The sequence below is a fragment of the Scleropages formosus genome, chromosome 14, assembly GCF_900964775.1.
Source record: "Scleropages formosus chromosome 14, fSclFor1.1, whole genome shotgun sequence".
NCBI lineage: Eukaryota > Metazoa > Chordata > Actinopteri > Osteoglossiformes > Osteoglossidae > Scleropages > Scleropages formosus.
In genome coordinates, this window is record NC_041819.1 from 6,258,145 (window position 1) to 6,272,892 (window position 14,748).

General features: G+C 39.2%; 1 protein-coding gene across 14 annotated transcripts in view; it reads left to right on the forward strand.

Moving 5' to 3' along the window:
* The window catches only part of LOC108920485 (neuroligin-4, X-linked-like), a 28,078-nt gene extending 13,330 nt beyond the window's left edge, over nt 1-14,748 (forward strand). For 11 of the 14 annotated variants that reach the window (XM_029257969.1, XM_029257974.1, XM_029257976.1 and 8 more), the window contains 3 exons: nt 10,234-10,419; nt 11,680-12,469; nt 13,899-14,748. In XM_029257969.1, the coding sequence (XP_029113802.1) occupies nt 10,234-10,419; nt 11,680-12,469; nt 13,899-14,748 (1,826 nt within the window). Of the gene's footprint in view, nt 1-10,233; nt 10,426-11,679; nt 12,470-13,898 lie in introns of all 14 variants that reach the window. The other 3 variants (XM_029257979.1, XM_029257980.1, XM_029257982.1) reach the window with 1 other exon arrangement.

Below are 14,748 nucleotides of genomic sequence, written 5' to 3' on the forward strand. Positions count from 1 at the left end.
CACTAGCTGTAAACGTTGCGGTTTTGGTCATATGGAGGGGTTAAATTTGGAGGGTGGGTAACTGTTGTTAAATGTCTTTGAGTCAATGTTGTACTTGTGTTCTTAAGATGAACAGGGGATTGTCCACTATGCGGTTGAGACCGAATCCATCAATCCGGTTACTTGTTATCCTCTTCTTTTTTCTTCTTTCCTACCTAAGGATTACAGTTGTTCCAAAATGATAAAAAACTCCACAAGATTTCATGTGTGGGCAGCAGGTATTGTAGTGGTTTGAGCTGCTTCCTTCGGATCTTAAGGTGTGTGGGTTGAATCTCACCACCCGCTGTAGTACCCTGGATGAAGGTACTTACCCTGCAATTGCTCCTGTAAAAATTACCCAGCTGTATGAATAGGTCAGTAGTTCTAAGTATCTTAAAATTGTTCCAAGTATTATAATCTCAACATTATGTGGGCTTACAGCAAAAGTTCTGGCTTGCTTTGCTCCACAATCCCTCTTTTTGTTTACCTGGATATATGTGGCACCCATAAACATTTCTTCCAGCACCACAGTTCAAAGTCCTATGTTTTTCCTATCCCTAGTAAGTTTTATCTAAAAGCTTTCTGCGAGTGCTGTTCTTTTTAAGCTAGGAGTTAGTGACCAAACACAGTTAATGTTTCTATTTCGGTTATAGGGGTGCTAATTAAAAGCTGGCTGTAAATGTTTTGGTGTCAACTACAGGACGTGTTAACTGTACACTGACTAAATGTTATGGTTTCAGTCATGAAAGGTGTTGACTAAATGCTATCTGCAAATATTCTGTTTTCAAGCCATTGGAGTTTAATTAAAGACTGGCTTTAGATGTTTTGGTTTCAGTTATAGGAGGTATTAAGAAAACAGTGACTGTGAACATTGTGGTTTCTGAGTTGAGCTCATTATATTATAACGACCTACGTTACCGGTTCAATGTAAATAGTTGCATTATGGGAAATAATGTTAAATGTGTGTGTAACCACTGTGGGCACTTATGGGAAAAATGATGGGGTGACCATGTCTCCCAGTGTGTTGAAGAGAGCCTGGGGGCGCTAGGCAGGCTGGCTTAAGTGCAGGTCCTAGAGGAAACAGGGTTCTCAGACCAAGAGTATCATTTTCCCTTGTGCCGGTGTTCGAATAAATTGTTCGTTATGAATGCTGCCTCCGTGTCCTTCTTCGCCCCATCTGAACCCACGGCGCTGTGCGCCACAATATTTCAGTAACTGTTGTGGGATTTGATCTCCATACTACACCCTGTATTCAGTCAAATAGCTTTCCTTCAATTTAACTTTCAAATTTCAGTGTCTTAAGAGTGTCACCAATCATTAATCTCTGCATATAACGTTTTTGAGGATAGCGTTAAAATGGTATTTGCATAATTTCCCATGGTAGAATATGTACAATAATTTGTTGGTGGGTGGAAATTTTGGAACCGCTGGGTCACTTGCTCTCATGTATCTCAATCAGTCAAGCAGTTTGTATTTATTGAAGCACAAGTGCTGTACTGGTTATTTTCCAAAAGGCAGCCAGAAATGCAGTTTTGTCCTCTTTCACACCAACTGGTGGGCTGAATACAAATTGCACAATTACATCAGTTCAGAGACCACTCATTCCACAGAATTTAAATAGCAGCCCACTTGACGATAATAAAGTATCTGTGGATTCGTACCTCAGTTTTTCATGTGGTAATTTTTGTTTCTAATTAATCGCAGTTGGACTGAAGAATGTAGAAAAACAGCGATCGATACCCTATAAGTCAAATCCGTTGGAGAAGTTTTTATTTGTTTGTCTGTAAAATTTAAAGAAAATTAATTGTCATTGGCTGTTTCCCCTTCATTGGCAACAGCTTCAAATCTATGTGCACATGATCTACTCACCCGTTCTTTCCACAACTTATCTTCCACATTGGGGTGTTCCTAATGCCTGACTTCTGGAGCTGTTAAATAAATAGTGCGGTAGGCAGTGATAGCTGATGTCTTTTGCCTGCAGTACACACATGGTTGATTTCGTTTGCAGGCTACAGGACTAGATGCACTCATCACTGAAAATTAACCACTGGGAGGTCAGTGTGGTCACTACGCTTCAATGCATCTGCTGGACTGGCTGCATTCTTGTGGTCGCTAGTTGAACTGTAAACCACAGGTCATGATATTGCCTGTCAGAAACACTTCATATAGCGGGTGTTTATGAGGTCTTCGTGCAGGTACAATAACTTCCACTTCTTTATATGAGGTTTAAACAGTCTGTAAAAGCTTTAGCATATGTAATAGTTGAAACGGTAACTTTGAACACATCCACCATCATTGCAGATACAAAGCACAGCATGATTTTCAAGTTCCCCAAACATGTTCTGCAGTTGTTTTTGAGTTATGGCAACGATCACATTTGTTGTTCTAGGATGAAGATTCTTTACAGAGGGAGGCTTTGTTAAGTAAATTTCAGTTTTAACCCAACAGGGAAAAAAATCTAATTCAGACAAATGTGGCAGTTGATACAGACTTCAGCACAGCTGGCTAGACAACTGCTATTTCTTCAATTGAAGATAACAGTTTTACTTAAATTTTGAAGATATTCCTTCTCTTTTGCATTTTACAGATTAAATCTTATGCAAAAGTGATTTTTTTTAAAACTTCAAACTGCACAAGGACATTATAAACACCCACCACACATATATACAAGGGTATTGTTGTCATTTCCTTTCATTAAGGTGCATTTGGAGACAGTCCTTTTTGAGGTTAAAGTGAAAAGATTTTGTCCATTTACAACCTTTACATCTTACATTTAAAGGGTTGAATGAATAAAATTAATTTTTGCTTTCCATAAAGGTATTTCAAGGCTTCTCACAAGAATATCTGTAATTAGAGGTACAGTGCTACAGTAAAATGAATGGCACATTTGATGGAGTGCAAGCATTCTGTAACTCTTTAGTTAATTTTGATAGATATTTTCTGATTTTTTAAATGGAAGAATTAGTTTTTTTAGTTCTTTTTTCATTTTTCATGCTACTATTGTGTGTTTAGTATATCATGGCAATGATATGACAATGATGTTTTTTCTCTGTGGCTTCATGATTGGACTGGGTCCTTGTGTACAGCTGTTATGAAATACACATGGGGTTTAACATCTTGTCCTGTGTATGTTGAATATCACACTCTAGTGTCTTCTTTCAAAAACATAAAAACATTGCCAAGGACTTTGCAAAGCACAGTGAAATTTTTACATCATAGCCTCTGGTTTCAAATAACCTTTATCGTAAATTTTTACAGTAATGCAATTCATGCAGTTTGGGTGAAGGTTGCAAAAACCCAACTTTGTCTTGGCTCTTCATGCTTCATGCTGTGATTCATCAATATGTGCAGAGCTGTTATCACGGATATGAGTGACAGAGTTGCTTATATCACTAACAAATCAAACACAACTTTTGAATACTTGGGACGTTCTGATTTCTCTGTGCTATGTACAGTATATCTCACTGAAAATAATACATATATACCATGATTGAACAATGTAACCTGATCTTTATGACAAATTCATTGTCATTATTCCTCTAAACACTTCTAATGTTTTTGTAGCATTAAACAGTGGGCCATAGCAATATACAGTATATTTAAACATTCAAGCAAGTTAATGTAGTGCTGTGCAAAAATGAAAGGCAATTGTGTTTCACCTACATTTACATACATTTACATTGATTCATTTTGCTGATGTTTTAACTGATGTACTAAAGGCATTTAATATGTATGCAAACAGCAGTTTACATTTTTCTTAAAATTATTTTCTAATGTGAAAACAGTGTTACTTCAAAATAATTTAGTGTTCTGGAGTTTTGAAAGGAAATACCACAGAAAAGGGAATTTCAATAATTTCATTCAAGACTGAGTAAAATTAGTTAATTGGTCAAGGATCTGAATACTTTTACAAAGCACCAAATGACTTTTGCAAACATTCCTCAACTTTTAGTTAGCAATATTAGAGTACACAGCCTTTTAATAATAAAAGTTCAGAGTAATTAAATGGGTAGATATCAAAACAGAAATAGGATTTCTCATGCTGTTTCTGTTAGTGGTCCGTTTATTATAAACAGTTTTAAAAAAACAGATAGAGCAACAAATAGAACAGAAAAAAACATGCTTCACCAAGTGAAGGGAAATACTTAAAAACCGGTGCTTCATCATCATGGCAAGGGTAACTCTCTTAGAAGTGATTCGTAACCTATGGTTTGCACTCAATGGGGTGCGGTGGCGCAGTGGGTTGGACCACAGTCCTGCTCTCCGGTGGGTCTGGGGTTCGGGTCCCGCTTGGGGTGCCTTGCGACGGACTGGTGTCCCGTCCTGGGTGTGTCCCCTCCCCCTCCGGCCTTACGCCCTGTGTTGCTGGGTAGGCTCCGGTTCCCCGCGACCCCGTATGGGACAAGCGGTTCTGAAAATGTGTGTGTGTGGGTTTGCACTCATACATTATATTACAGTAGTTTGGCAGAGAGGTGGTCTATGACCTACCAGTCCATGTGCACAGGGACACTGTGGTCATGTGAAACATTCACTTCTCACAGTAAAACTCAGATGTCATCAAGTTTTGTTAATTTCCCCCACTTGATGTTGCCATGGCTGAATCATATGTCCTTTCCTTTTTTAAAGAAACTTTTGTGTTTCCCTTCATCATTCTTAAGTTAGCTATCCAAAGTAAATACTGTATATCTGACAGGAAAAAATACATTAAATTAAAGCTAGCTGAACTCTCTCAGTCCTTGTTAATGTGAATGTTACACAATACCTATTTTTCATTTGTACTAATCTTTCAAAAAAAATAAATAAATAAATAAATAAAACTATTCTTGATTGGAGCACTATGTCCCAGCAATGTGAAAGCTGCTAAGCATTCTTTTATGCACGCCACTTGACCTTGGTCAATTTTAAAAGTGCATATTTTCAACAAAAAATGCTATCAAATTGTGCACTGTTTAACACTGGTCCTTCTGTGCTTGTACAGCTGTCTAGGTGCTGTTGCCGTGGTCCTCATGTGGATCTTTTAGCTTCCGCTGACAGCTGTTGGTGTCAGTGTCATTCTCACTGCTATGGGTCCCTCCTCTCAATCACTGTCACATAGCCATTTTTGGATGGAAGATCTGTCAGCCCGTCAAACAGTCCAATGCCCACAATCCAGTGGCAATGCCACAGTCCACTGCCGGCTCTCGTGACAGCTCGAGAGCAGAGATGGCTCTGTAATATATTGTATACTAACCAAATTCAAAATTATTATTGCTAGATCAGATTATGTCAACATAACTGCATCAATAACAAGGAAATATTGTAGCTGCAAGTATCAGCATTGATTATTTGCTGGAATTTGTTGATGCAAGAGACCTTACATGTGTGCCATTGAGCAAAAAATAATGAATAAACACCCAAGTGCAAATACATTATTGGGAAACAAAAAGAAAAATATATAAATAACAAAAAAAATCTCGTCTGTCTCTGAGAAGATATAACATCATATACAATTTGAAGAAACCGCATACTTCCTTGAAACCATTTATGTATGTTATGTTTTCATATTTGATATATGGCATAATGTTGAATTTGTTTCTTAAACTTACACAAATGCATGCAAGTATATGACTGGGGATACATGATACATGGTCCATATAAATTACAGTAGGCATAAACCAACACACAGTCCGAAGGATGAGCAATATTCTTTGTGTTGAGTATTTTTTGATGTCCCTCTTGCCCTATTCTCTTGGCCCTAGTGGCTGTGATGGTCTCACCTGTGTTTTTATCATAGCCAAAATGTCAGTGCAAAGAACTTGTGAAAAGATCCCAAGGGCCTCTGTCTGCCCCAGTGACGAACTGCACCTCTGCTCTTTAACAACATGAGAGGGACCAAATTGGAAGTTTTTGTCAAGCTATAACCTCACCTTCAAATCCACGTGACAGCCATGTTTTCCCCTTGGCTGCCATAATGGAGGCTTGATATTAGAAGAAAAATGAAAAGGTCCACAGTCTGGCCACATATGATGAAACTGATGTGTCAGCTGCAATGAATTACATACGTATGCCTTTAAGACAAGGATCTCTGAAACATGCACTAGATCTATGTTGAAGAAAAAAGGATATCATTCATCAAAATGTATAGTTGCATTAAAATGTTAATTTTTTAAGTGAAAAATTGTCTTTTCCTTTACATAATATTTTGTATTTCTCTGTACAAAGCAAAGGGGCTGTGGTAGCATCCTGCTGTGTGGTGGGTCTGGGGTTCAAGTCATGCTTGGGATACCTTTTGGCAGACTTGCATCCTGTCCAGGGTGTGTGCCCTCCCCCAGCCCCGCGCTGCTGGGCTAGACCCTGCCTTGCTGACAACCGGCTTCCGACAGTGTGTGTATATACAGCAATATATGTATCCATTAAGGCTTTACTTACGACCACCTGGATTTACAATGGCCATCCCATTTACCTTACCAGCACAGCTGGTAGTTTAGTGGTGAGAGCCATTACCCTTGGACCTGTAAGTTCAAGTCTCTCCTCCTTTTATAGTACCCTCAAGCAAAGTACTTACCCAAAATTGTTCAGCTGTATAAGTGGGTTAATAATTGTAAGTTGTTTTGGAAAAAAGCATCAGCTAACTGAGTAAATCTAATATTACATTTACATTTATTCACTTAGCAGTCACTTTTTTGCAAAGTGACTTACAATGTATACTATGTAGTGTTACTAGCCCACACACCTTATTAACCAAGGTGACTTACACTGCTAGATACACTACTTACATTGGGTCACTCATCCATACATCATTATTACATAATATTATTCTTGAGTCCCGAAGTCTGGTCAAAACGACGACTGCTCCATCTGGTGTATGACAACACTAGCTGGCCGTGCTGCCGCACAATATTTATCATTGTTTTCATCTCGCTCAGCATTTTGGCGTCTAGCAAACATTTTGTTTGTGATTCCCTTCGAGTTATTCCTTGTTTAAAATGGCTAGTAAGTGGAAAAGACAGTATTCTGGAGGTGATGCAAAAAAGTATAAGATGATAGATTTAAAAATGAAAGTTGAAATAATAGTACAGCATGAAACTATAATACTGTACTGCATTTATATTGTTACTCTATATAAGCATTATTTTGACATAAATAAGGTGTGAAATAGAAAATAAAGTCCTGTTCTACATTATCACATTCATGCATGTTAACTGTTTATATATGTATTCATGTGGTTCATAAAACATAAGGAATTTTCAAATAAGCTTATGATGGCATAGTTGGAATGGAGTTCCATCTGTTTAAATGGGGCACCAAGTAGTGCAATTTTTAGAGCTTCTGCCTTTTAGCTCAGAGGTTGCAGGTTTGAATCCCACCTCCTACTGTAGTATCCTTGTGCAAGGCACTTAATTTTTTTTTAATTTGAAGTGCAGTAAAAGTCACCAAAGTTTTTAAATGGGTACATAATTGTAGGCCATTGTAAGTTGCCCTGGAGAGAAGTTTCAGGTAAAGGAATCAATGGAAATACAGAAAGCTATCTATCTATCTATCTATCTATCTATCTATCTATCTATCTATCTATCTATCTATCTATCTGTTTTACACAGAGCTTGTTGAACCTTCTCCTGATCCTTATTTAATACTACATCGTGTTTGGTTGTGCAGATGAATGGTGCCTTTTCAGAACATTCAAAGAAAGTGTCTTTTCAACCTGCATGAATACTGCTATCACCCTGAATGCCAGAGACTCATTTATACTGCAGCCTGAGCAGTATAACGGACAACCTACATTTTGCTTGAAGCTCCTGCCATCCCAAATTTAATATTGGGATGTGAGTAGGATTAGTCTGTCTTAGTGCAAAGAGAATGCTTTGCCGATTAAGGCTTCTTTTGAGACTGACAATGGCCGGAGATATTATGCAAAGCAAGAGGAAATTGTGTAAGATTTGATTCAGCTTATGGTAAAAATGAACATTGGCCACTACATTTAATCTATTGCATTTTTGTGTGTGTCCTAAAGTATAGGAAGTACAATATATTAACAATATTACAACAAATCAAGGCTATTTAGACACATATGACTGTTGTGTATGTTATGGAGTGCCAAAGAAATGGAGTATTTATGAGGTTAAGTTGAAAAGTACCACAATATTAAAACTCTAGTCAAAAGTAAACTATTGTGGACACTTTTTGACTTGTCCTGTTATATATATTTGTCGCTGGGGATCTGTAGTTCATTAAACTACTGCTGATACTGCTTAGTACAAATACTGCTATTTGAGAACGATATAATGACCAACCCACATTGTTACAGGAGAGTCCGTTCCTTTTAGTTCTGTGCACACTTGCCATAGCGATGACCCATATGAATAATGTAAATTTCTGTATAAACCTTTACTGTACACTAGGATTGCATGTGTTTGTCTGCACATTTATACTGACATACTGGCATTATGGTGACCACAGTATACTATATTGCACAGTTTCCAAGCTGCCCTTTGTTCCTCGCTATTCCCCTGGTACACCAAGACAACAAGCAGATCCCACACAGGCCGGGAATCTATGTCTGTGCTGGTTCACTTTGCGGATGCCTGAATGAGCCCGCTGCAAGGGACCTGTAATCTCCTGCCAGCTGTCCCCTCTATCCCTCCATGACTAACTAGATTCATTGCCTACAAGAGCCATGGGACACGATTCCTCCTCGTCGGCTTTGTCCCGGCCGCCTCCATCCGGCTCTGGGGAGACCTCATCCACAGGCCTGCAATGGGCCCTGCAATCTGAGGGCTGGCAGCCATGCCAACGCAGCAGTGTGGGTGTCATATTTTCAATTTATATGCAGTCACATTATTTCTCAAAGGCAATGGGGATATCCTTTTTAATATCAATAATAATAATAATAATAATAATAAGAAGAAGAAGAAGAAGAAGAAGAAGAATAAGAATAAGAATCAGAATGGCTGTACTATTTTTAAACATTTAAATGATAAATTGCTCTGTATGATCTCTATGTAAGGGGGTGCAGTGGCGCAGTGGGTTGGACCACAGTCCTGCTCTCCGGTGGGTCTGGGGTTCGAGTCCCGCTTGGGGTGCCTTATGACGGACTGGTGTACCGTCCTAGGTGCGTCCCCTCCCCCTCCGGCCTTACACCCTGTGTTGCCGGGTTGGCTCTGGTTCCCCCCGACCCCATATGGGATGAGCGGTTCTGAAAATGTGTGTGTGATCTCTATGTATGCTGTTTAAAAAAAAAAAAACAAAAAGAGGTGCGTGAATACGGAAGTTCATCAAGAACAACTTTTTAAATTATTCATAACAATCAGTTAATGAGTAGTAAAGACAAAAAGTCAGCGCCTCTGCACCACACCTCTTACTGTGCCATGTTTTCGCAAGCATTTTCCCTGGAATGTCCCCTGCTCAAACATACTGGGCTGATATGCGAACTTTAATCTTGTTTGACTGGTCTCAGTTCAGTTCAGTTTAATTCTGTTTATTTTTACACAGCACATTTCTTACGAGAGAAACAGAGCGTGCTGAGCAGTTAGCAAGAATAATTAAGCTATACAGGATGTGATAATCAACAGTAATAGTTTACTATGGAGTAAACCAGCTGACAGCTGAGGAGAGGAAAACAGAAAAACTGCACAGAAAGAGGAAAATAAACATATGCGGGTCCAAGTACCAGTGGCTGCCTACCCATTCCCACTTTTAAGCATTCTAAAGTGGTAGGAGATTGCAGACAGGAGATTGTGTGGCTATATCTAATACAAAAAAGGGTTGTACAACTGTCAGGGTTGAGCGATACTCTATGGAAGTGAATTTGTAGTGCAGGCCCAAAGTTGCTGATCACATCGGTTGAGGTTTCCAGTCATCGGCTCTCGGTAAAATGTGACCTGTCCAGAGGCTGGCTGTATACTGTTGCCACTGTGGGCCTCTCTGGGAGAGGGGTGAAACAAGATCAGATAGGATCTGGCTATATGCATCAGTGGTTTGTCCTTGTAGCTAATATGAACTTCAAGTGTTGACAGACAGAAAGACAAACAATTATTAAAAAAAAAAAAAAACTGCTGCATTTCTTTGTTGAATTATTTTGAACACAAATGTCCAAAGGTTACTGACAGCCAGTGTCACAGCCCCTGAAGAACAATTTATTTCTGAGAGGTCAAAACTTGGACTTCAAAAAATGTAATAGTTGGGCATAATCCTAGCTTTTAGTAATTTATTTATTTGTTTGTTTATTGTTCCCTACAGGCTTTCTAAGCACGGGAGACCAAGCCGCAAAGGGTAACTATGGACTACTGGACCAAATTCAGGCGCTGAGGTGGATTAAAGAAAACATTCAGGCTTTCAAAGGGGATCCCAAAAGGGTCACAATATTTGGGTCTGGTGCTGGAGCATCTTGTGTAAGCTTGCTCACACTTTCCCACTACTCTGAAGGTAAATGTGTGTGTGTGTGTGTGTTTTTTTCTTTTTTTTCTTAACTTTTTCCTGACTGCCTTTCCAGTTCATACCAACTTCTTAAACTGTAAGAATAAAAAAAGCAAAAAAACCTTTTGGATTAATATAGCAAAAAAAATATTGTGCAATGATTTTATGACAGCTTTTTTGCAATTTTTAAAGAAAATTAATTTTTTTACCTTAAAAATATGCCTGGCTTTCCATTGTATGACCCTGTACGGTGTTAATTTGAAGTTTCAATTTCAGAAAGAATTACTCATATGATGCTTGCCAAAAAATAATCACAAGACTACATTACAAACATTTTCTTCTCTTCCTTTGTGTATTTTTTTATATATGCAGTTCCTTTCCCTACAAAATAAATTAGACTAAATGTAAAATGTGTTAACATAGTCGACTGTTTTTGTGGTGTTAAAATGCTTGTTTTTATCTGAAAAGGAGTGACCTATTTTACAATGAAACATAATGTCACCATTGTAATGTCACACGTTAGTGCATTTTCCACCTCAGAATATCATTCAGCAATTTAAAGGTCAAATAATTCTATTTCAAAATCAAGGACTCCCAAAGTCACCTGCTCCAACCAAATACACAATAGAGCTAAAATGAGACGGACAGACACGGCTCTGCTGTTCAGTATCAACTTTATTGACTTGGCAGAATGATAAAGATGTTAAATGTTACGTTAAATGTTATGTTAAAAATGTGACTAATTGTTATGAGATTGACAACTCTCACGTTTAGATGCCAAGTATTATGTATTTTTCTTATTTTATTGGATTCAACAGCAAACATTGGTTGTTTGAATGTCAATTTTAAACATAAATTCAATGTAATGAAAGTCTACTTAGCAATTTCATTATGATGAAATTGGAATAGAGATATGTATGTGAGGGGTCATTATAATGTATTCTTCATGTTACGCTTCTTTCATTAGTTGTATATATTATACCCAGTTCATTGCAGGAGAGACTGCCCTTTTATTTAATTTCTGCATACTAGCTGTTTGGCCCTCAGCATCCTCTACAAGTCATTGCCTGTCTCTATATCCATTTATGTAGTTAACACGCAATCTTCCATATTTGGTCAAAAAATATAGTAAAGATGAAACAACACAAGTATATTCCAGTCCATTTTAAGTTGTGGCTTGCTGGTACATTTAATAAAAAATGTTAAAAAAAATCTTAAAATGTGCTCCACTGATACCTGGTGCTTTAATATCACCTCCATCTCTTGCAGATCTATTTCAGAAAGCCATCATCCAGAGCGGCACAGCACTGTCCAGCTGGGCAGTGAACTACCAGCCTGCCAAATATACCCAGATGCTGGCAGAGAAGGTTGGCTGCAACATGCTTGACACTATAGATTTGGTGGAGTGCCTCCAGAACAAGAACTACAAAGAACTCATAGAGCAGTACATCACTCCTGCAAAGTACCACATTGCTTTCGGACCGGTCATTGACGGTGATGTTATACCAGACGACCCGCAGATCTTGATGGAGCAGGGCGAGTTCCTGAATTACGATATAATGCTGGGCGTCAACCAGGGAGAAGGATTTAAGTTCGTGGATGGCATTGTGGACAGTGAAGATGGTGTGTCCGCCAACGATTTTGATTTTGCTGTGTCAGACTTTGTCGATCACCTGTACGGCTACCCGGAAGGGAAGGACACTCTCCGGGAAACCATTAAATTCATGTACACAGACTGGGCTGACAAAGAGAACCCAGAGACCCGGAGGAAGACATTAGTTGCACTCTTCACAGACCATCAGTGGGTTGCGCCAGCCGTGGCCACAGCAGATCTGCACGCTCAGTATGGCTCACCCACTTACTTCTACGCATTCTATCATCACTGCCAGAGTGACATGAAGCCCAGCTGGGCAGACTCAGCACACGGAGATGAGGTTCCTTATGTCTTTGGAATCCCGATGATTGGCCCCACAGACCTCTTCAACTGCAACTTCTCCAAAAATGATGTGATGCTAAGTGCAGTCGTCATGACTTACTGGACTAACTTTGCCAAAACAGGGTAGGCATAAAAATTTCTGTTTCTGCCTTTTGACTTTTGTTACAATGCTATTATGACCTTGTTACCAGTAATACCTAGTGCACTTGATGAGATGGTAGAAGTCAGAAAAGATGAATGTTACATTACTTGGTAGGAGTGCCGCTCAGATGATTCCTACGATCCGCTTCCGGGGAAGGATGAACCTGAGAGAAAAAAAAACAGTAATAGTTAGGCACTGACATTCTCTATATATTTTCTAAGCAATGGAGTAAGTACCTGATCTCCTCACTGAACTTACCAGTAATTTGGGAAGTGAAATGAAAGCTTGGATTTTGACTCATCTTTTTAATAGTTACCACAGGAAAGTACACATAATTTTGAGAAGAAAACAGAGAAAAAAATGAATAATCACAGCCAACCTGTTACTAAAATACTTTACCAGCTATGCAGGTCAGTTGCTGTAGTTATGACATTGATACACGTTACACCTGTACTGAATACAGCTTAATTTATTATCTGAACTGAAATGAAGCTAGTGAGAGGGGTGCAGTATTGTCTCACTCCCGGCCTTATGGATGCAATGCAATTTTTGTACATACCCTGACTCTACATTTTGTTACCCAGGCACTGAAAGACTGCAGTGTTTTTTTTTTTTGTAGCTTCCTCAGTCTCCTGCTGCAAATATGCACTATTTTTTTTTCAAACTGGTTCAAATGTAAATGTTAATGTAACTGGCTTCATCTCTATCTGTAGTTTGACATTCACCCTTCTGGAAACAGTCTCTCTTCCAAATACTAGACTGTTTTTCATCACATATATTTTCGCTTTCATATATTTAAGTAGCAAATGGAAATTTCTTCTCTTAAAATTGTACGCAAACAAATAATACACTTTTGAACAACTGTTCATCCTAAAATGGGTTTTGAATGCACTGAAAATACATGACTGAGGAACAAAAACACACAGTGGTAACAAAAGTTATTATAATGTTATTACATTTGTGTAATTAATAATGATTTGGATTGCGGAGTGTTATCTGTTCATGCATGTGTGCTCATCATACATGAATAAATAAACTGTGCAGACTCTCTCTGATCTGCAGTTTAAACTAGTTTCCTAGAGGCAAAAAATTTCCTCGAAAAAATATAAGAAATGCACGGATGAAATGTGGCATGCTGATAGCGCTTAATGTTGAGTAATGTTGCTTTTATAGACTGGCACTACTAAAAGAAAAAAGGAAAAGCCATATATTTTGGCTTAACTACAATTATTTGATGTTGGTATTGGCATTTCAGTTCACTATTTAAGTTCTTTTTCCTCCTATTTTTGCTTGGAATTTTTAATGATATGATGCTAACACAAAACACAGTCTTGTAACCGATGACTGACATTATGTACTGTTTATTTGTTATCACATACCTCATTAAATTTCTTTGTATTTTTCTTTAAGTGATCCAAACCAGCCTGTACCCCAGGACACAAAATTCATCCATACGAAACCGAACCGCTTTGAGGAAGTGGCCTGGTCCAAATACAATCCTAAGGATCAGCTGTACCTCCACATTGGTCTGAAGCCCAGGGTCAGGGACCACTATAGAGCTACCAAGGTTGCCTTCTGGTTGGAACTTGTGCCCCACTTGCACAACATAAACGAGCTGTTCCCTTACGTGTCGACGACAACCAAGATCCCGCCGCAGGATACCACCCCCTACCTGTGCACTAAACGTTTCCCTGGGAAAACGTGGCTCTCCACTACACGCCACCCAGTCGTTCCTCCTGCTAACACCAAGCAGGTGACCGACCAGCGAAAGTCAGGGGAGCCTGAAGAGAACACCATCATAGTGGAGAATAAGCGTGATTACTCCACAGAGCTGAGTGTCACCATCGCTGTAGGTGCCTCGCTGCTCTTCCTCAACATATTGGCCTTCGCTGCGCTTTACTACAAAAAGGACAAGAGACGCCATGAGTCGAATCGGCGACCCAGCCCCCAGGCAAACGCCGCCAACGATGTGGCTCACATCCAAAATGAGGAGATTATGTCCCTGCAGATGAAGCAGATGGAGCATGAGCATGGGTGTGAGGCCCTGCAGGCTCAGGACACCCTACGGCTCACCTGCCCACCTGACTACGCCTTCACCCTACGCCGCTCCCCAGATGACATCCCCCTTATGACTCCAAACACAATCACTATGATCCCCAATTCATTGGCTGGGATGCAGCCCATGCATACTTTCAACACCTTCAGTGGCCCTCAGAACAGTACTAATCTCCCCCATGGGCATTCTACAACAAGAGTATAG